General features: G+C 52.6%; 1 protein-coding gene across 3 annotated transcripts; it reads left to right on the top strand.

Annotated features, from left to right (window-relative positions):
- The first annotated feature begins 519 nt into the window (after positions 1-519).
- Positions 520-20,221, top strand: FOXRED2 (FAD dependent oxidoreductase domain containing 2). 3 transcript variants are annotated; one of them, XM_015150239.3, is made up of 9 exons: positions 520-651; positions 1,156-1,683; positions 2,818-3,069; positions 3,216-3,485; positions 6,208-6,374; positions 10,407-10,572; positions 12,364-12,605; positions 14,750-14,920; positions 19,004-20,221. In XM_015150239.3, exons 2-9 carry the CDS (start codon positions 1,157-1,159, stop codon positions 19,261-19,263), a joined length of 2,055 nt encoding a protein of 684 aa, XP_015005725.2. In that variant the 5' UTR covers positions 520-651; position 1,156; the 3' UTR covers positions 19,264-20,221. The 3 variants fall into 3 exon arrangements, with proteins under 3 accessions (XP_015005725.2, XP_077805930.1, XP_077805931.1); XM_077949804.1 differs by having other exon boundaries at positions 520-554; positions 12,364-12,634; positions 14,706-14,920; XM_077949805.1 differs by having other exon boundaries at positions 520-554.
- Positions 20,222-20,831: the final 610 nt, after the last annotated feature.

The raw sequence follows: 20,831 nt of genomic DNA on the forward strand, positions 1-20,831 counted from the left end.
GAAACAATGCCTTGCCCGCCTCTCCTGTTTGGTGGAAGATCAAGACAGTCGTGTATGTTACTTGGTAAGCAGTACACTGAGTCACTGTAGCAAACGCTTGTTAATTGGCTTATCCATCCTGGCTCCACCACTCTGGTTTCCAGTCCCACAAAACTGGGTAGGCCAACTAGTTTTAGTGTTAGGCTACATTCGTGGAATATGGTAGGATTAGCTCCAAAAATCACGTGCTCCCCTCCCTCCGTGTAGAGAGGCACATTTTAAAAAGAAGGAGCCAGTTCCCCATCCCGGATCTCCAGACCTTCCAACCTAGCCGGTGCGCGCCAGCCCCAGGCCCCTCTGCCAGCCCCCGGAGCAGCGCACGCAGCATGTGCGCGCCTCTCCCGCGCGCCGAGCCGGGAGCCGGCAGCCCGCCAACTTGTCCCGGCGTGCAGCGCGCCGCGCACGTGACCCCGCCCCCTGCCATTGGTCCGAGCGCGAGGGGCGGGGCCGCCGCGGAGCGAGCGAGCCAAGCGCGGCCTCATTAGACCACGGGCTGCAGTCGGAGCCGCTGGGAGGTTCGCGCGCTTCTCGGGGGTCGGTAGGAAGCGGGGAGGCCGGAGCTGCGGGCGTGGGGACCTGGCGGCCCCTGAAGCGCAAGCTGGCTGGCAGCAGGTGTGCGGGGCATCCCTGTCACGTGGCCGAACAGCCTGGGGCGCGCGGAGCCTGGCAGGGGGCGGGGCGCACGCAGGCCACACCCCCTTCAGACTCCAGCCCGGGCATTGGAGCGGGGCCAAGGCGTAGTGCACCTCTGGAAGGTCCAACCTGAAGGGTGGTTCAAAGGAGTGTTGGGCACCCTCAAATTAGGGGAAAACTGGGGAGCACCCTCTCCTTCCCCAGGGCGGAGGTTACTACAATTATAAGCGGGGAGCCGGTGCCCCTGAGGAAGGAGATCGTGAATGAGATTAAGATGGAGGGGCTTGGGATTCCTGGGAGCCCCAGGTCCCAGCTTGAAACGGTGGAGTCTGGGCAAATGAGCTTGTGTGAAGACGGTGGCTTCTGGGCCTGGCCCTGACCCAGATTGCAGTGAGAGTTCCCGCAGGCCCCGCCTCTTTCTGGGCCTCGTGTCTCCCGGCCGCCCGGCCGGGTGCGAGGCCTTACCCCTCTGGTCTGCTGCAGGATGGGCCTCTCCGCTGCGGCCCCGCTGTGGGGCCCCCCGGGGCTGCTCCTGGCCATCGCCCTGCACCCAGCGCTGTCGGTGCCCCCGCGCCGGGACTACTGCGTGCTGGGCGCTGGGCCCGCGGGCCTGCAGATGGCCTACTTCCTGCAGCGCGCTGGACGCGACTATGAAGTGTTCGAGCGCGCCCCGCGGCCCGGCAGCTTCTTCACGCGCTACCCGCGGCACCGCAAGCTCATCAGCATCAACAAGCGGTACACTGGCAAGGCTAACGCCGAGTTCAACCTCCGCCACGACTGGAACTCTCTGCTTAGCCACGACCCCCGGCTGCTCTTCAGACAGTACTCACGTGCCTACTTCCCCGACGCCCGCGACATGGTGCGCTACCTGGGTGACTTCGCGGACACACTGGGGCTCCGTGTCCAGTACAACACCACCATCGCCCACGTCACTCTGGACAAGGACCGACGGGCCTGGAATGGCCACTACTTCATCCTAACCGACCAGAAGGGCCAGGTGCACCAGTGCAGGTAAGGCCTGTGCCTGAGCTCACCTGCAGAAGCTGGGACCTTCCCCACACGAACCACACACCTTGATTGGCCAGTAGGTGTGGGAGGAATGGAAGAAAATGGGTATTTCGCTTTTTTTTTTTTTTTTTTTGAGACGGAGTCTCACTCTGTCGCTGAGGCTGGAGTGCAGTGGCAGGAGCTCGGCTCACTGCAATCTCCGCCTCCCTGGTTCAAGCGATTCTCCTGCCTCAGCCTCCGCAATAGCTGGGACTACAGGCACGCACCACCACAACTGGCTAATTTTTTATATTTTTGGTGGAGATGAGGTTTCACAATGTTGGCCAGGCTGGTCTTGAACTCCTGACCTCAGGAGATCCACCCACCTCAGCCTCCTCAAATGCTGGGATTACAGGTATGAGCCACTGCACCCAGCCTTCGATTCTATTTTTGAAACCACCCTGTGATCAAAGCATTCTTCTGCAGGCCGGCAGGATCTAAGTCCCCAGCTGCCCTCCCCTGGATGGCGATCCTTACCAATGGAAGGAGCAGGACTTTGAAATCAGGCCTACATGTGTTTAGACTCTGGCTCTGCTGCCTTTACAAGCTTTTAGGCCATGGACCTGAAGAGCCTGTGCCTCCTCACCTGTAAAGCAGGCCATGTACCACCTCCAGGTTGCTTGGAGGAGTCAGTAAGATGGTGCACAGATACACTTAGTACAGGGCCTGGTACAGAATTACTGCTCAGTAGATAGATGCATCCGTCAGAGAACTCAGAAAGGGGAAAGTAGAACATCAGGTTTCCTTTCATCACCAAGGGTGATACCTGGTCTGACTGTTGTGTGCAAAGTTAGGTGAATTCTCCATTTCTCATAATGTCATCTTCTCCTCTCTCACAGAGCAAAATTAACCCCCAGTACAGTGCTAGGGAAAATACTGTGAGCTCAGGGAGAGGCAAGGGCAGAGCCTCTCAAGTGCACTGGAGTGAGGGCGTAAACAAATGAATGAATTAACAAATGAATGAATGAATGTCCTATTTTCTTTTAGCGGCCAGTGGTTGGAGTGAGGCAGGTGGGTGGGTGGGTCCAGGGAGTGGTTTTCCCTTAGTGATCTTATAGCTAACAGACTAAGCCATCTTTCCTTTGTCCCTGCCTGCAGCGTCCTCCTTGTAGCCACTGGCTTATCAGTCCCCAACCAGGTTGACTTCCCTGGCTCCGAAAACGTGGAGGGTTACGAGTCTGTGTCCATAGACCCTGAGGACTTTATAGGCCAGAATGTGCTGATCCTGGGCCGTGGGAACTCAGCCTTTGAGACGGCAGAGAACATCTTGGGTGTCACAAACTTTATCCACATGCTCAGCCGCTCCCGGGTCCGTCTGTCCTGGGCCACCCACTACGTTGGAGACCTCAGGTAGGCCACATCCCTGCGTGTGTGTTCTGTGCTGGGAGTCCAGAGTGTGAAAAGAGCCTCCCCAACCCTCCCCTGCCCTTCCTGACCCCAGCTGCACTGCCCAACTTTCCTCTGAGTCTCTCTCCCTGCATTCTCTGTGGGCCCAGAGCCATCAACAATGGCCTGCTGGATACCTACCAGCTGAAGTCCCTGGATGGGCTGCTCGAGTCTGACCTGAGGGATCTGGCCATCCTGAAGGATAGCAAAGGCAAGTTCCATGTCACCCTGAAATTCTTCCTGGAAGAAGCCAGCACCAACCAGAGTGCCGACGCCATCACCCTCCCCCAGGACGACAATGACAACTTTGCCATGCGCGTGCCCTATGACCGAGTCATCCGCTGCCTGGGCTGGAACTTTGACTTCTCCATTTTCAATAAGTGAGTTCCATGCGGGAGGAGGTGGGCTCTCCTAGCGAACCCTCCTGACCCCTCCCTAGGGGAACAGAGTGGCTGTTCAGTAGGCTGGCGACAGAGCTTTCAGGACAGCACCCTAAGAATGGATGTGAGTGCTGCCTGGTTTCCCTCCAGGACATGAGCTCTCTGACGGTTGAGGGTCCCAGGTGGCCCTGAGGCCCTTGGTCCTAGAGCAGTACCAGCAGATCTTCATCGGCATTGGGAGCCTCCACCTGTGAGATGGAAAGGCCAGCTCAGACTCAGAGAGAATACAGAGGGGAATTTGCTGGAAGGCAGTGTAGCGTAGTGGCTGAGAGCACAGGTGCAGGAATTGTCTTGAGAGTCTCAGTTTGCCAAATCTGTGACCTCGTTGAAAGTTATTTAACCAGGCTGTGGCCCAGTATCCTCATCTCTAAAATGGGATTCTAAGTTTCTTTCTCATATGGTTATTGTGAGGATTAACATAAGAATGTGCTTGGAGGCTGGGTGCGGTGGCTCACACCTATAATCCCAGCACTTAGGGAGGCCAAGACAGGCAGATCACTTGAGGTTAGGAGTTCGAGACCAGCCTGGCCAACATGGTGAAACCCCGTCCGTACTAAAAATATAAAAAAATTAACCAAGCGTGGTGGTGGGTGCCTGTAATCCCAGCTACTTGGGAGGCTGAGGTGGGAGAATCGCTGGAACCTGGGAAGTGGAAGTTGCAGTGAGCCGAGATCACGTCACTGCACTCCAGCCTGGGCAACAGAGTGAGACTCCATCTCAAAATAAGAAGAGTGTGCGCAGATGCCAGGCACGGTGGCTCATGGTCTCACACCTGTAATCCCAGCAGTTTGGGAGGCCAAGGCGGGCATATTACTTCAGTTCGGGAGTTCAAGACTCACCTGGGCAACATAGTGAAACCCCATCTCTACAAAAAATACAAAAATTAGCCAGGTATGTTGACACATGCCTGTGGTCCCAGCTACTCAGGAGGCTGAGGTGGGAGGACTGCTTGAGCCCAAGAAGTCGAGGCTGTGGTGAGCTAAGATCATGCCTCTGCATTCCAGCCTGGGCAACAGAGTGAGACCCTGTCTCAAACAAAAAAAGAGATGGCCGGGCACAGTGGCTCACGCCTGTATTCCCAGCACTTTGGGAGGCCAAGGTGGGCAGATCATGAGGTCAGGAGTCCAAGATCAGCCTGACCAACATAGTGAAACACCGTCTCTACCAGAAATACAAAAAATTAGCCGGGCATGGTGGCACGTGCCTGTAATCCCAGCTACTCAGGAGGCTGAGGCAGGAGAATCGCCTGAACCTTGGAGGCGGAGGTTGCAGTGAGCCAAGATCGCGCCATTGTGCGCTCCAGCCCAGGCGATAGTGTGAGATCTCTGTCTCAAAAAAAAAAAAAAAAAAAAAAGAGAGAGGAGACAAAGGAGGGGGGGAGAGAAAGAAAGGAAAGAAAGTGCTGGGAGCTAGGTGCAGTGATGAGTACCTAGCTACTCAGGAGGCTGAGGCAGGAGGATCACTGGAGCCCAGGAGGTCAAGGCTGCAGTGTGCTATGATGATGCCTGTGAATAGCAGCTGCACTCCAACCTGGGCAACATAATGAGACATAAGAGATAGGGATCTCTTAAATCAGAGAAAGTACTTGGCATATATCATGTGCTTAATAAAATGTTAGTTGCTAAAGTTATTTATCACTGTATCTTGAAGGGCTGTTTTATGAAGCCTAGACTTTAAACATTGCTGCCAACTATCTCAGGAGGTTTGGTATCAAAGCACCATCCAGTCTTTCATTTGCCTTCTGACCAGGGTGCAGAAAGACAAAGGAGAAGCTGTTGTGCCTGTCCAGACCCTCCTTTCCATGGGCCTCCCAAAATTCTAGGATTACAGACGTGAGCCACTGCACCTGGCCTGACTTCGTTGTTTTTTTTGCTTTTTTGGTTTTTTGGTTTTTTTTTTTTTTTTTTTTTTGAGACAGTCTCACTCTGTTGCCCAGGCTGGAGTGCAATGGCATAATCTTGGCTCACTGCAACCTCTGCCTCCCAGGTTCAAGTGATTCTCCCGCCTCAGCCTCCCAAGTAGCTGGGATTACAGCCATGCACCGCCACCCCCAGCTAACTCTTTGGGTATTTTTTCGTAAAGGTGGGGTTTCACCATGTTGGCCAGGCTGGTCTCGAACTCCTGACCTTGTGATCCACCCGCCTCGGCCTCCCAAAGTGCTGGGATTACAGGAGTGAGCCACCTCGCCCGGCCGACTTCATCTCTTAAGTGGAGATGATAATACCCATCTGCTAGGGTCATGGTGAGGTTTAAATGAGACGAGAAAAGTAAGGCACTCAGTGCCAGTAATAAGTGCCACTGTAATAAGTGCCTCCTGGCTGGGTGCAGTGGCTCACACCTATCATCCCAGCACTTTGGGAGGCCGAGGCAGACGGATCACATAAGGTCAGGATATCGAGGCCAGCCTGGCTAACGTGGTGAAATCTTGTCTCTACTAAAAATATAAAAATTAGCTGAGCACGGTGGCAGGAGCCTATAATCCCAGCTATTCAGGAGGCTGAGGCAGAAGAATAGTTTGAACCCAGGAGGCAGAGGTTGCAGTGAGCCGAGATCGTGCCATTGTACTCCAGCCTGGGCGACAAGCGAAACTCCATCTCAAACTAATTAAATAAGTGCCTCCCACATAGCAGCTATTTTCATCAATAGCCCTTTCCACTGACAGGTCCCTCCGACTTAACTCGGGAAATGCATTCGGCAAGAAGTACCCGCTAATTCGAGCTAGCTACGAATCCAAAGGAAGCCGGGGTCTGTTTATCCTGGGTACCGCCAGCCACTCGGTGGACTACCGGAAATCTGCTGGGGGCTTCATCCACGGATTCCGATACACAGGTGAGCCCAGCTGAGAAGGCAGAACTGTCCCCAGGCAGAACCACTCTCAGCATCCCAGGGCTTATAAATCTGCTTCTATGTCCAGAAGCATTAGGGGATTGGTTGTCAGTAGCTCATTGTCATAAATCGTCTTGGGGAAGTGACAGCAGGTTTTTGTGGTCTGAAGACACGTCTAGGGAAGTATCAGATAAAGTGTAAAAGTCCACGGCTGTAATCCTAGCTACTTGGGAGGCTGAGGCAGGAGGATCCCTTGAGTCCAGGAAGTCGAGGTTGCAGTGAGCCGTGATGATGCCACTGCACTCCAGCCTGGGCGACAGAGCAAGACCCGGTCTCAAAAAGTAAAATAAAACCAAGCGTAAGCCGGGTGTGGTGGCTCACACCTATAATCTTAGCACTTTGGGAGGCCAAGGCAGGTGGATTGTTTCAGGCCAGGAGTTCAAGACCAGCCTGGGCAACATGGCGAAACCCTGTCTCTACTAAAAATACAAAAATTAGCCAGGTGTGGTGATGTATGCCTGTAGTCCCAGCTACTCAGGAGGCTGGGGCATGAGAATTGCTTGAACCCGGGAGGTCGAGGTTGCAGTGAGCCAAGATCACAGCACTGCACACCAGCCTGGGCAACAGAGTCAGACCCTGTCTCAAAAAAAATTAAAATCAAGCATAAAAGTAGATACATCTAGAAGTGCTATGTTATGTGCATAATCCCCAGACAGGTTAAGTATCCTGTGTTGGCAGGAACGCTGAGCTTGAAGAATGTGAACCTGGTTCCTCCCCAGCTGGGTGGTCCTAGAGGTGAAGCTTCCAAGCCCCTGATGGACATCCTAACATCACAGATGGAAATGAGGTGAACTCTCCACCATCGTGGGTCCATCGTGAGGGCTAAATAAGGCAATACCTGGCCACCAAGCAGCTATGAAGCTCCATGCCCATATAGACAATTTGGGTACTGACACATTTCAATAAAAATTGCAATCGGGGCCAGACGCAGTGGCTAACACCTATAATCCTAGCACTTTGGGAAGCCGAGGCAGACAGATCACCTGAGGTTGGGCGTTCGAGACCAACCTGACCAACATGGAAAAACTCTGTCTGTACTAAAAATACAAAATTAGTCGAGTGTGGTGGCGCATGCCTGTAATACCAGCTACTCGGGAGGCTGAGGCAGGAGAATCGCTTGAACCTGGGAGGTGGAGGTTGCGGTGAGCTGAGATCACACCATTGCACTCCAGCCTAGGCAACAAGAGCAAAACTCTGTCTCAAAAAAAAAAAAATTGCAATTGGATTATATCAGTTCTTTTTCAAAACTCTCAGTACCAAGGGTATAAATTTTCTGCTAACTTGAGAATGTTTACAAAGAAAATACTCAAATATATTTTAAAAACATAATTATATTTATTGCACTAAAATAATCCCCAACCAAAAATTGATATTTGCGATTTTAAGAATAAATGGGAAATAAAAAGGAAGTGAGAGAAATGAATTCACGCATGTTGGGTGACTTCAGTGGGCTGAGCACTGAAAACACAACCCTGGCAGGGCCGCCAACACCCCGAAAGGTGGGTGTGAAATCTCCATTTTCCTCAGAGTGTGAAACTCAGGCTCAGAGTTTTCGTGATTTTCTCACCATCATGGGAATTAAACTCCCAAGACCCAGGCGCTTTCTTGAAAGACACTTTCTACAAAGGTCTTCTCTTCTTTCATAGAAAGCAAACCGGTGCCCTCTCTATGGAGAGGAGTCTAAAATGTTAGATGTGGCCAGGCGCGGTGGGTCACATCTGTCATCCCAGCACTTTGGTAGACTGAGGTGGGCGGATCACCTGAGGGCAGCAGTTTGCGACCAGCCTGGCCAATATGGTGAAATCCTATCTCTAATTAAAGTACAAAATTAGCCGGGCGTGGCGGCGGCCACCTATAATCCCAACTGCTCGGGAGGCTGAGGCAGGAGAATCACTTGAACCTTGGAGGTGGAGGTTGCAGCGAGCCAAGCCCACACCATTGCACTCCGGCCTGGGCAAAAAGTGAAACTCCGTCTCAAAAATAAATAAATAAATAAAAATTAGATATTCCCTTTCCTGTGGTTAACCTTCTGAGAAGGACAGGGTATTGGTTGAAATTCACTCAGTGAGGCATACAGTATTCAGTTAGGTGAGTCTATTTGAAAGAATGGAGTCAAAATCTTACAGCTGAGCTTTAAAAAATTAGTAGTAGTAGTATTTTTTGAGACAATGTCTTGTCCTGTTTCCCAGGCTGACATACAATGGCGCCGTCTCAACTCACTGCACCCTTGACTTCCCAGACTCAAGCCATCCTCCCACCTCAGTCTTCTGAGTGGCTGGAACTTCAGGCACACACCACCACACCCAGCTAATTTTGTTGTTTTTATTTTTATGTAGTAGGGACAAGGTTTCGCCATGTTGCCCAGGCTGGTCTCAGACTCCCAAGCTCAAGCGATCCACCTACCTCAGCCTCCCAGAGTGTTGGGATTACAGGCATGAGCCACCACGCCTAGCCTGAGCATCAGAAATGTGAAAATATAGGGAACTAGGGGGAGTAATCTTTTATTCTGCCACTCAAAGACATTCTATGTTTATATTTCTTTTTTCTTTTTAAAGACAGTAAGGTAGGCCGGATGTGGTGGCTCATGCCTATAATCCCAGCATTTTGGGGGGCCGAGGCCAGCAGATCAGCTTAGGTCAGGAGTTTGAGACCAGCCTGACCAACATGGTGAAACCCATCTCTACTAAAAATACAAAAATTAACCAGGCTTGGTGGCACACACCTGTAATCCCTACTACTTGGGCGGCTGAGGCAGGAGAATCACTTCAATCCAGGAAGCGGAGGTTGCAGTGAGCCAAGATCGCACCACTGCGCTCCAGCCTGGGCGACAGATTGAGACTCTGTCTCAAAAATAATAATAAAAATGAAGACAGTAAGGTGGACTTTATTCCAGGTTAGAAGACTATAATAATAGGTGTAGGACCACTGCAGAAGGGTCTTACAGTATGGGCAAAGGATTGGACTCAATTCTGGGAGTCAGTTCCTCCTGGAATCCGGGAGGCAGAGGTTGCAGTGAGCTGAGATCGCGCCACTGCACTCCAGCCTGGGCAACAGAGCGAGACCCTGTCTTTAAAAAAATAAAATATATGGCCGGGTGCGGTGGCTCAAGCCTGTAATCCCAGCAGTTTGGGAGGCCGAGACGGGCGGATCACGAGGTCAGGAGATCGAGACCATCCTGGCTAACATGGTGAAACCCCATCTCTACTTAAAAAAAAAAAAAAAAACTAGCCGGGCGAGGTGGTGCGCGCCTGTAGTCCCAGCTACTCGGGAGGCTGAGGCAGGAGAATGGTGTAAACCCGGGAGGCGAGCTTGCAGTGAGCTGAGATCACGCCACTGCACTCCAGCCTGGGTGACAGAGCGAGACTCCGTCTCAAAAAAATAAAAAATAAAAAATAAAAATAAAATAAATAAAAAATATTTTAAAAAAGAACTTAGAGACAGAGGGATTTAGGCTGTGAAAGAGAGGGCGAAATCAAAGATTTCCATAGGCGCATGTCTGATGGAAACAGAGCTGTGACGGGAGGAAGGTTTCTGGGGAAGGCCCTGTGTCAGACTTGACGTTCCTTATGTGAGGTGGGGTGAATGGGACTCCCACGTGCAGATGGCCTGAAGCAAGGGCAGATAGACTCTGGCCTGGAGACCAAATCCAGCTGTGCTCACTCCTTTGCCTGTTGTCTTGGCCGCTTTTAGAGTAGGGGCAGAAGTGAGCAGCATCACTGTATGCTGTATGTGTATGACCCACAAAGCAAGAGAATATGGGTTGTCTGGTCCTTTCCAGAACATACCTGCTGGCCCGGCTTTAAAGGCAGCTGCCATCTCCTCCCCTCATGTGTTCACCACCTACACATTTGCTCTGGGCCATGCAGACCAGTGTGTATGGCATTCTCAGGGGTTGATGAGACCTGGGCATACCTCCCAGTGACCAGAGATAAAATCCTAAGTGCAGCATGCCCTTCCTTCCTCTGGCTGTTCCAGTGCGTGCTGTTCACCGGCTCCTGGAGCACCGCCACCACAGCGTCGCCTGGCCTGCCACCGAGCTCCCCATCACACAGCTGACCAGCTCCATCGTGCGGCGCGTGAATGAGGCTTCTGGGCTCTACCAGATGTTCGGTGTGCTGGCCGATGTCATCCTGTTGAAGGAGTGAGTAGCCTATCCCAGTCCTACTCCCCTCGGCCCAGCTTCCCCCACACACTGCATAGCGCTTCTCTTCCTATTCCAGGTGCGGGGTGCCCAGTTCTTTCCTAAGATGAAGGCTGCTGGGGGAAACATGTCTGTTCTGGGGAAAAACAGTGCTATCAACTCTACAGACAGTCCTATGAGTGGCCATGGGCACATTAGTGAGCCTCTCTGAGCCCTTCTTCCTCATCTGCAAAATGGGGAAATTGTGCCTACCTTGCAGCAAGAAAGGAAGGAGTAAAGGTCACTTGTGGAAAGTGTTTGGCATCACGTGGATTAGCAGTAGTCAGAGGCAGCCGCGTGGATCTCAGAGCTCCCTCAGGCCAGGGCCTTGCCGGCCACCATCATCAGCATCAATTTAGTGATAAGCAGCAGATCACAGAGGATGGACAGTCCCTGAAAAGGAAACGGTGCAGGGCACAGAGGGGTGAGGGGCAAGGGGAGACAGGTGGCAGGGAGAAGCAGGGGAACAACCTTCAGTCAGAGGGAACAGCCTGATCCAAAGGCAGGACGTGCTATAGCATACCAGGTTCAGGGACATGCAGGTAGCACAGCTGTACTCTGCACAAAACCTTCGCAGCACCCTCCATGCCCCTGCCCCTGTCTTTTTTTTCTTGAGACAGAGTCTTGCTCTGTCACCCAGGCTGGAGTACAGTGGCGTGATCTCGGCTCACTGCAATCTCCACCTCCTGGGTTCAAGCAATTCTCCTGCCTCAGCCTCCCGAGTAGCTGGGATTACAGGTACCCGCTACCATGCCCGGCTAATTTTTTTTTTTTTTGACTCAGAGTCCCTCTGTGTCTTGCCCAGGCTGGAGTGCAGTGGTGTGATCTTGGCTCACTGCAGCCTCCACCTCCCAGGTTCAAGCGATTCTCATGTCTCAGCCTCCTGAGTAACGGATTACAGGCGCATGCCACCACACCCGGCTAATTTTGTATTTTTAGTAGAGACTGGGTTTCACCATGTTGGCTAGGCTGGTCTCAAACTCCTGACCTCGGGTGATCTACCCACCTTGGCCTCCGAAAGTGCCGGGATTACAGGCATGAGTCAGTGTGCCCGGCACCCCTGTCTCGAATGACACCCAACATGCAAACAATGGGCAAGTCTTGTTACCTCTCCCTTCAGATGATGTCTGGAACCCAGCCAGCTCTCACCTGCTCTACCACCACCATCTCGGTCCCGATCACCAGGCTTCACCACCTGCACCCATATGACAGCCGCCCCACTTGGCCTGGGGTCTGTTCCCAGCACAGTAACCAGAGTGGTCCTTAGAAACCTGAGGCACGCTGATCCTAGCTCTGCTTAGTCCTCCCCAGCGACCAGCAGCATCACTTCTCAGGCCAGACGACCCTTCATGTCTCGTCATGGGAGGCACAGCCCTCCTTGATCTGACCTCTCAGGCCTCTGAACCCCTCTCCTGCCCCTGCCCCTTGTTCAGTCCCCTCAGCCACATCGGCCTCTTCTGTTCCTTGAACACAAAGTGCTCACATACTCCTCAGGGCTTTTTCCTGACTATTCTCTCTGCCTGAGACACTCTTTCCCCAGATATCCCATTCAGGTTACGTGGAATTTTCTGGACTCTACCCCACATGTGTGTGAGAACTCAGCTGAAACGGTAATGTTAAGTGAGGGGTGCACTGCTTGATTGACGCTCCTTAGAGGGGAGATACACATGCACACACGCATGCTTACCCCGTGCCGCACCCCTCACCTCTGCCACAGCACTGAGGGCCTCCCCCGTGTTGCCGTTCTCCCAGGAATGCCATGGCCTTTGAGTACCTGGAGGAGTTCCCCATACAGATGCTGGCCCAACTGGAGACACTCACAGGGAGGAAGGCAAGGCACGGGCTCTTCGTCATCAACATGGAATATGGCAGAAATTTCTCTGGCCCCGACAAGGACGTCTTCTTTGATGACCGGTCTGTGGGGCACACGGAAGACGCCTGGCAGTCTAACTTCCTCCATCCTGTCATCTACTACTACAGATACCTCCCCACCGGTGAGCAGGTCTCTGCCCTCCCCCAACCTGTGGGCTCCTCAGACCTCACCCTCTGCAGGGTTGTCACCCACCCTGAAACCTTCACACACACGCTCAGCTGACCGGGGGACGGCTGCGGGACTCCGCCTAGAGACCACTTGGGCAGAAGGTCCGAGAACGATAAATGATGCTTCCAGATTCTGACACATACTGTGACTGGCACAGGACACGTGGGGAGTGTCGTGCTCTCCGCCAGCCACCGTGTAGTAAGAGGGACACGGCCCTGCTGCAGGTCTCCAGAGGAGGCTGACCATGGTGGGGTGGGAGGGGTCTGAAGAGTGAGGGAACCGGAGCTCGTTAACATGGTATAGAGAAACTGGGCAAAATCCCTGGGCCTGTCCTTTTGTTACTGTGTGACCTTGGACCATTACTTAACCTCTCTGAGCCTCAACCTCCCCTCTGTAAAATGGGGATTACGACAGTACCTTTCTTGTAGGGTTCCATGAGGTTAACTCTGACAGCATACACAGAATGCCAGCCCGGTGCAGGCACAGAGTAGCTACTGATAAATGAACAACCTCGGGAACGCACCCCCTGCTTCAGAGCTTGAAGGGCAGTCAGGTGGAAGAGGGTGGTTTAAACGGGTTGTTCCCAAAGGCAGAAGTCATGTCAGCAGGGAGCAGCGACAGGGGTGCAGGTCTGTGGTCAGTATAAGGAGGCACTAAGAGGCTGGGCACAGTGGCTCACGCCTGTAATCTCAGCACTTGGAGAGGCCAAAGCAAGCGGATTACAAGGTCAGGAGTTCAAGACCAGCCTGGCCAAACCAGCCTGGCCAAAATGGTGAAACCCCATCTCTAAAAACGTGAAAAAAATACAAAAATTAGCTGGGCATTGTGGCACATGCCTGTAATCCCAGCTATTCAGGAGGCTGAGGCAGGAGAATTGCTTGAACTAGGATCCAGGAGGCGGAGGTTGCAGTGAGCCAAGATTACGCCACTGCACTCCAGCCTGGGCTACAGAGCAAGACTTTCTCAAAAAAAAAAAAAAAAGGCTGATCGCAGTCGCTCACGCCTGTAATCCCAGCACTTTGGGAAGCTAAGGTGGGCGGATCACGAGGTCAGGAGGTTGAGACTATCCTGGCCAATATAGTGAAACCCCGTCTCTAATAAAAATACAAAAATTAGTCGGGCATGATGGCGGGCGTCTGTAGTCCCAGCTACTAGGGAGGCTGAGGCAGGAGAATCGCTTGAATCCAGGAAGCAGAGGCTGCAGTGAGCCAAGATTGTGCCACTGCACTCCAGCCTGGGCGACAGAGCGAGACTCTGTCTCAAAAAAAAAAGTTAAAGCTGTTCAGTGGGGGAATTGGTCACCTCCAAATTCAGGTTTCCCAGAATAGCGATGGCCAAGTCATGACTCGATGGCCGTCTGACTGGGACACCACAGAAGGGAGTCCACAGCAGCGGGAAGCTGAACTAGATGAGTGCTGAGACCCCTTGCCTCGCCTCTGAGTCTTCTCACAGAAAGGCCAGTTTGAAAGCAGCCACAGCCAGGCGCAGTGGCTCACGCCTGTAATCCCCGCACTCTGGGAGCCTGAGGCAGCTGGGTCACCTGAGGTCAGGAGTTTGAGACCAGCCTGGCCAACATGGTAGAGACTGGAACCCCGTCTCTACTAAAAATGTAAAATATTAGCTGGGTGTGGTGGCGGGTGCCTGTAAACCCAGCTTCTCTGGAGGTTGAGGAACAAGAATCGCTTGAACCCAGGAGGTGGAGGTTGCAGTGAGCCTAAATTGTGCCACTGCACTACAGCCTGGGCAATAGAGTGAGACTCTGTCTCGAATAATAATAAAAAATAAAAATGAAGCAGCACAATAGATCTCAGTCCATGTGAGTGTTAGAGAAACGCCAGCCTGAAGTTACTAGTTACAGCACTGCCTTCCGAAACCACAAGGGAAAAGCCTAGTTCCTCTTCCTCATGGCAGCCTTTCAAATATCAGCAGGTGGCTCTTGAACAGGCTGACCACAGCCCAGCCTGGGAGGCTGTCGGGAAAGCCGAGCACGAGCGAGTGAGGGCAGTGTTTGGGCTGTGTGGGATCCGTGCTGTGTCGGCCCGAGGAGGGGAAGCCCAGCCTCGCGGCTCTGACGTGGCCCCTCTCTCCTCCCCACAGAACAGGAGGTGAGGTTCCGCCCTGCACACTGGCCCCTGCCTCGGCCCACAGCCATCCACCACATCGTGGAAGACTTCTTAACAGACTGGACCGCCCCGATCGGGCACATCCTACCTCTGAGGCGCTTCCTGGAGAACTGTTTGGACACCGATTTGCGAAGCTTCTATGCAGGTAATTTAAGCTCCCAGAAGGACAAAGGGTCTAAGCTCGAGGTTGAAGAAAGGTCGCAGAGACCCAAGCCCCATGGAGTTTCAGGACCCATATCTGGAAATCCAAACCCCAGACTACCATTCCTGACAATGCCGTGGGCTAAATTACAATATACCTAAAAATACTGGATAATGTATCTTCTTTTTTTTTTTTCTGAGACAGAGTCTCACTTTGTTGCCCAGGCTGGAGTGTAGTGGCGCAATCTCAGCTCACTGCAACCTCCACCTCCCGGGTTCAAGCAATTCTCCTGCCTCAGCCTCCTGAGAAGCTGGGACTACAGGTGCATGCCACCATGCCTGACTAAGTTTTGTATTTTTTAGTAGAGACAGGGTTTCACCATATTGACCAGGCTGATCTCGAACTCCTGACCTTGTGATCAGCCTGCCTCAGCCTCCCAAAGTGTTAGGATTACAAGCGTGAGCCACCGCTCCCAGCCAATAATATGTCTTTTCAAAAGAATTAACAGGGCAAGGCACCGTGGCTCGCACCTGTAATCCTAGCACTTTGGGAGGCCAAGGCAGGTGGATCACAAGGTCAGGAGTTCGAGACCAGCCTGACCAACATGGTGAAACCACATCTCTACTAAAAATACAAAAATTAGCCAGACATGGTAGCGCGCCTGTAGCCCCAGCTACTCGGGAGGCTGAGGCAGGAGAATTGCTTGAACCCGGGAGGCGGAGATTGCAGTGAGCCACGATCCACCACTGTGTTCTAGCCTGGGTGACAAAGGCGAAACTCCGTCTCAAAAAAAATAAAAAGGGGGCTGGGCGCAGTGGCTCACACCGGTAATCCCAGAACTTTGGGAGGCCGAGGCAGGCAGATCACGAGGTCAGGAGATTGAGACCATCCTGGCTGACACGGTGAAACCCCGTCTCTACTAAAAATGCAAAAAAACTGGCCGGGCATTGTGGCTGGCGCCTGTAGTCCTAGCTGCTCGGGAGGCTGAGGCAGGAGAATGGCACGAACCCAGGAGGCAGAGCTTACAGTGAGCCAAGATCATGCCACTGCACTCCAGCCTGGGCAATACAGCGAGACCCTGTCTCAAAAAAAAGGAAAAGGTTAGCAGGGGCTAGTAGTGATTTCTGTTTAAAAAAATAGAGAGAGAGAGATATCTATGTATACATAAAGAACTGGCAGGGAAATAAGGCCACTCCCCAGAGGCCAGACCTGAAAAAAGCACTAAACCTGCTGAGCTGGACCCCTGCCAGTCGTCAAGAGCCCAGAGTCTGGGTTTTAATAGACCACCCCTTGGGGTGGAAGACAGAGCTGGAGCAGGATGGGAGGCCTGTTTAGAGATACGCAAATAAAGCTTGGATCTCAGTAGGAAAGCTGGGAGCCAAAACCCTTCGAGAGAGGAGATAGATGAGACGCATGGTTTTGGTCCTAGATAGAGTGGGAGAGAAAATCTCTGAAAATATCCAACCAGTAGGCCCCACTTGTGTAAATCTGGGGCCAAACTTCATGAGATCATTGAGCTGTAGAAATCACAGAAGCAAATGCACACCTTCTCAAAAAATACACTTTTAGGCCAGGTGCAGTGGCTCACGCCTGTAATCTCAACACTTTGGGAGACCGAGGTGGGTGAATCACCAGAGGTCAGGAGTTCGAGACCAGCGCTGGCCAACATGGTGAAACCCCATTTCTACTAAAAGTACAAAAATTAGCTGGGGGTGGTGGTGGGCGCCTGTAATCCCAGCTACTCGGGCGGCTGAGGCGGGAGAACCACTTGAACCCGGAAGGCGGATGTTGCAGTGAGCCAAGATCATGCCACTGCACTCCAGCCTGGGCAACAGAGCGAGACTCCCTCTCAAAAACAACAGCAAACAACAAAAATGCCAGGGTGTGTGAGAGAGTGAATTCCAACCCTGAGTTGTGGGTTCCACTGATGCATCATCCCAGGCCCTTTAGCCTCCTGTCTCCCACTTTCTAGACACTGTTTAACTGTACAGGCCACTGTGTGCTGCTGCCTTGGACTGGAGAGAATACCCGCAGCAGAAGGCCGGTGGCATAGTGGCAGCCGTCCCTCCGTTCTGTAGCTGATGTGCAGCTGCTAGTGCTGGCCCCAGGTTCTGCTGAGCCCCTGCAGAGGGGATGATGTCGTCAGAAGGTGGTGCCTGCCAAACGGCCACCTTGCTGCCCTCCCAGTCTTCCCGCTGTCCTCTCGCGCATCTGCTGTCTTCCCTGCTTGGAGAGATTGCCATGGCCTGGCCAGCCAGGGGCCTCCAAGCTAAAAGTCAGAAATAAACAGGAAGTCATATTTCTGGAGCACCTTTCAGCCTGGTCACCCATGGAAGCCTCACGACATCCTTTGTACTGTGCCCATTTTCACTTGAGATAGAGGGACTCAGGGAGGCGAGAAGGCTCGCTCAGAGTTACAGAAGGACTCCAGCCCATTCTGGACTCTCCGTCTGCCCTTCTTGTCTCTGACGCCCTCAGAAGGCTGAGCCCATATCTGCGTCAGCTTTTCTGTTTGTTTAAAGTCTTATAAGTACTTGGCTAAAAGACTTTTTCTCACTGTATTACTCTATTCTCACATTGCTATAAAAAAAATACCTGAGACTGTGTAACTTACAAAGAAACAGGTTTAATTGACTCACAGTTCTGCAGGCTGTATAGGACACATGGCAGCATCTATTTCTGGATGCTGGATCACGCCTGTAGTCCCAGCACTTTGGGAAGCCGAGACAGGCTGATCACTTGAGGTCAGGAGTTCGAGACGAGCCAGGCCAACATGGTGAAACCCAGTCTCTATTTAAAAAACAAAAAAATTAGCTGGGTGTGGTGGCGGGCACCTGTAGTCCCAGCTACTGGGGAGCCTGAGGCAGGAGAGTCACTTGAACCCAGAAGGCAGAGGTTGCAGTGAGCCAGGATCGTGTCACTGAGGGAGACTCTGCCTTAAGAAAAAAAAAAAGAAACCGTTCCCATGATGCAGTCACCTCCCAACAGCCCCACCTCCAGCATTAGAGATTCCATTTCAACATGAGATTTGGGTGGGGACACAGACCCAAACTATATCACCCACCTTGCCTATTCCCTACCTTCATTCTCATTCCCACAAGGAACTCCCAGCCCTAGTGGTTGTTCCTTTTAGTAGCTTCTCTCTCCGCACGGCTTCTTTTGGTTGTTTCTTCGTGTTTCTTTTTTTTTTTTTTTTTGAGACAGAGTCTCTTGTCACCCAGGCTGGAATGCAGTGGCATGATCTCGGCTCACTGCAACCTCTGCCTCCTGGATTCAAGTGATTCTCCTGCCTCAGCCTCCCGAGTAGCTGGGACTACAGGCGTTCATCACCACGCCTGGCTAATTTTTGTATTTTTACTAGAGACGGGGTTTCTTTGTCATTGTGTTGGCCAGGCTGGTCTCGAAGTCCTAACCTCAGGCGATCCACCCACCTCGGCCTCCCAAAGTTCTGGGATTAAGGCGTGAGCCACCATGCCTGGCCGTTTCTTCATATTTCTACATGATAAGTATCCACAGCTATCTTATGATTGGACAAATTTGATGCAGGCACCAGCTTTCTGTTGTGGGATCAGTGAAGATATACCCATTTATCTTTCTATCCCCACACTGTTTAGATCAGAACTTTGCACGTGGTATTTGCAACTCAAATGTGGAGGGAATGCATCTTTGCAGGCAGATCTGAGCTCACAGTGGGACTGACCACTGAGTTCCCAGCTGCACCAGGCCGAGGGTCTGTTCATGAGGGTCAGAGCCCTAACCCCTGTGTGGCCGCCTGCAAAGCCCCAGGCTCAGCCCTGATCTCTGGGAGCTGAGGCATTGCTCTGGTTTGCTTTCATTTTGGAGCCTTTTTCTTCCAGAGTGTCAAGGCAGTTCCCTGCCCTGGAGCCTCGTGGAGGGTCATGATTCATGACCTACTCAAGTTGGATGTGTGATGCCCAGAAAGGTCAGCTCCCAGTTTCAAGGGATGAAAGATACCAGGCGAGGCCCGCAGTGAAGCCTCCACACCTGGCATTGGCAGCTCCCCTTCCTGCACCCCTCCCCACCCATCCCAGCCTGGCTCATTCTCTTCGTTTTGCTTTTGTGTAGAGTCCTGCTTCCTGTTCGCCCTCACGCGCCAGAAGCTGCCACCCTTTTGCCAGCAGGGGTACCTGAGGATGCAGGGACTCGTGAGTACCAAGAGCCTTCGGCAGCACAGAGTGGAGAGCAGGCTCCTACGGGACGATGCCCCCATGGGCAGGGACCTGGAGGACAGCAGCCAGCATCCTGGCGACCAAGAGCTACTAGGTGCCCCCCTGGCTCCAGGGCCTCTGGCCCAGTCCCTCGATAGCAACAAGGAGGAGCTCTGACTGTCCCTTCCTAGGCTGTGGGCACAGTGGCCAGGCCTCCCCACCCAGGCCCATGGTCAGTTCCTCTTTCCCCGCAACCGGTGTGTGATTGCCAAAGACCACTCAGATCATGGCAGTGACTGCACCAAAGCCACCAGACGGCACGTGAAGGCTGCAAGTCGGGGATATGGTGGTCTCCTCCCTCCTGTCCGGGGGCAGAAGAAGGGCATCCTCCGCCAGGTGTGAGCTGCCTTCCTCAGCCCAGCTTCTCTGCAGTGGAGCGATCACTGAGCCCCAGGCCAGCCTGGTTCTGCCCCCTCTCAAGTGCTCCTCTTCCTTCCAGGCCCCCCCTCAGATGGGCCTGTGTCCCGCCTGTGGAGCGCTTCACAGGGGAAACCTATCTGCATCTTAAGGGTTTGTGGCAAGTGTTTTAAAACAAAAGCTCTCATATCCTCAACAACCATCATGGGCAGTTGCGATTGTTGCCCCAGACGACTGCTGAAGACACCAGCTGAGAGATGTCAAGTAATTCCCAGGGACCCCCAGCTGCGAGTCCCCGTCTGTGTCACTTGCCACACACTGCCTCAACTCCGCCCCATTTTCAGCAGTGTTTGAACTTAGCTACGGAGCCCAAGAGGGTCAGCCCTGCTTATCATCGTAGGCCCAGCAGGCTGCTCTCCAGCAGCGGTAGGACAGCTGCCTGAAAGCCATCTTATCTCAGCAACTTTCTCCTTGAGCAGCAAGATTCAGAGCTGCTCTCCCCAGTTGCACCCCCTGACTCATCTTCCAGCTGGCTCTTCTCCCCCACCCTACTCCCTGCCCTCTGCCATCCTAACCACGCCTTGCTTCTAACTTGCCTGGTCAAGTTTTGTAAAACGTATCCTGCTGTCTCTGTGGTGGGCACCCATATGTGCTCACCATGTGTAAGGTGACATTTCCTAATGCCTTTATGTGATAATGATGATGAATTTGGTTCCTAGTCTCTGCTTCATTGTCCTTCCTCACCAGCAGTCTGCATTCTCCCATCAGGCATCTTAGTCTCATTTATAAGGGCATACTATAATCACAGTGATTTTTCAAAGCCCAGGATCATAGGTGATTGCTTTTTCACTGGTTCTTACTAGCTCTTCATGGATCCACTCAGAATTCCAAGGACAATCGCAGCACTTAGGTCAGGAGTTTGAGACCAGCCTGACCAACATGGAGAAACCCCATCTCTAGTAAAAATACAAAATTAGCCAGGCGTGGTGGCACATGTCTATAATCCCAGCTATTTGAGAGGCTGAGGCAGGAGAATCACTTAAACCCAGGAGGCAGAGGTTGCAGTGAGCCGAGATAGCACCATTGCACTCCAGCCTGGGTAACAAGAGGGAAACTCCGTCTCAAAAAATAAATTAATTAAATTAAATTAAATTAAAGCATGCACTGGGTGCAGTTGCTCACACCTGTAATCCCAGCACATTGGGAGGCTGAAGCGGGCCGATCATCTGAGCTCAGGAATTTGAGACCAACCTTGCCAACATAGCAAAACCTGGTCTCTACTAAAGATAAAAAAATTAGTTGGGCATGGTGGTGCATGCCTATAATCC

Source organism: Macaca mulatta, chromosome 10, assembly GCF_049350105.2.
Source record: "Macaca mulatta isolate MMU2019108-1 chromosome 10, T2T-MMU8v2.0, whole genome shotgun sequence".
Lineage (NCBI taxonomy): Eukaryota > Metazoa > Chordata > Mammalia > Primates > Cercopithecidae > Macaca > Macaca mulatta.

What these genes read in the sequence shown, in the direction of transcription:
- FOXRED2 (XM_077949804.1), top strand. Translation starts at nt 1,157, where the DNA reads ATGGGCCTCTCCGCTGCGGCCCCGCTGTGGGGCCCCCCGGGGCTGCTC. An exon ending in GGCCAGGTGCACCAGTGCAG is followed by an intron (nt 1,684 to 2,817) that starts GTAAGGCCTGTG and finishes CCCTGCCTGCAG; the next exon opens with CGTCCTCCTTGTAGCCACTG. An exon ending in GACTTCTCCATTTTCAATAA is followed by an intron (nt 3,486 to 6,207) that starts GTGAGTTCCATG and finishes TTCCACTGACAG; the next exon opens with GTCCCTCCGACTTAACTCGG.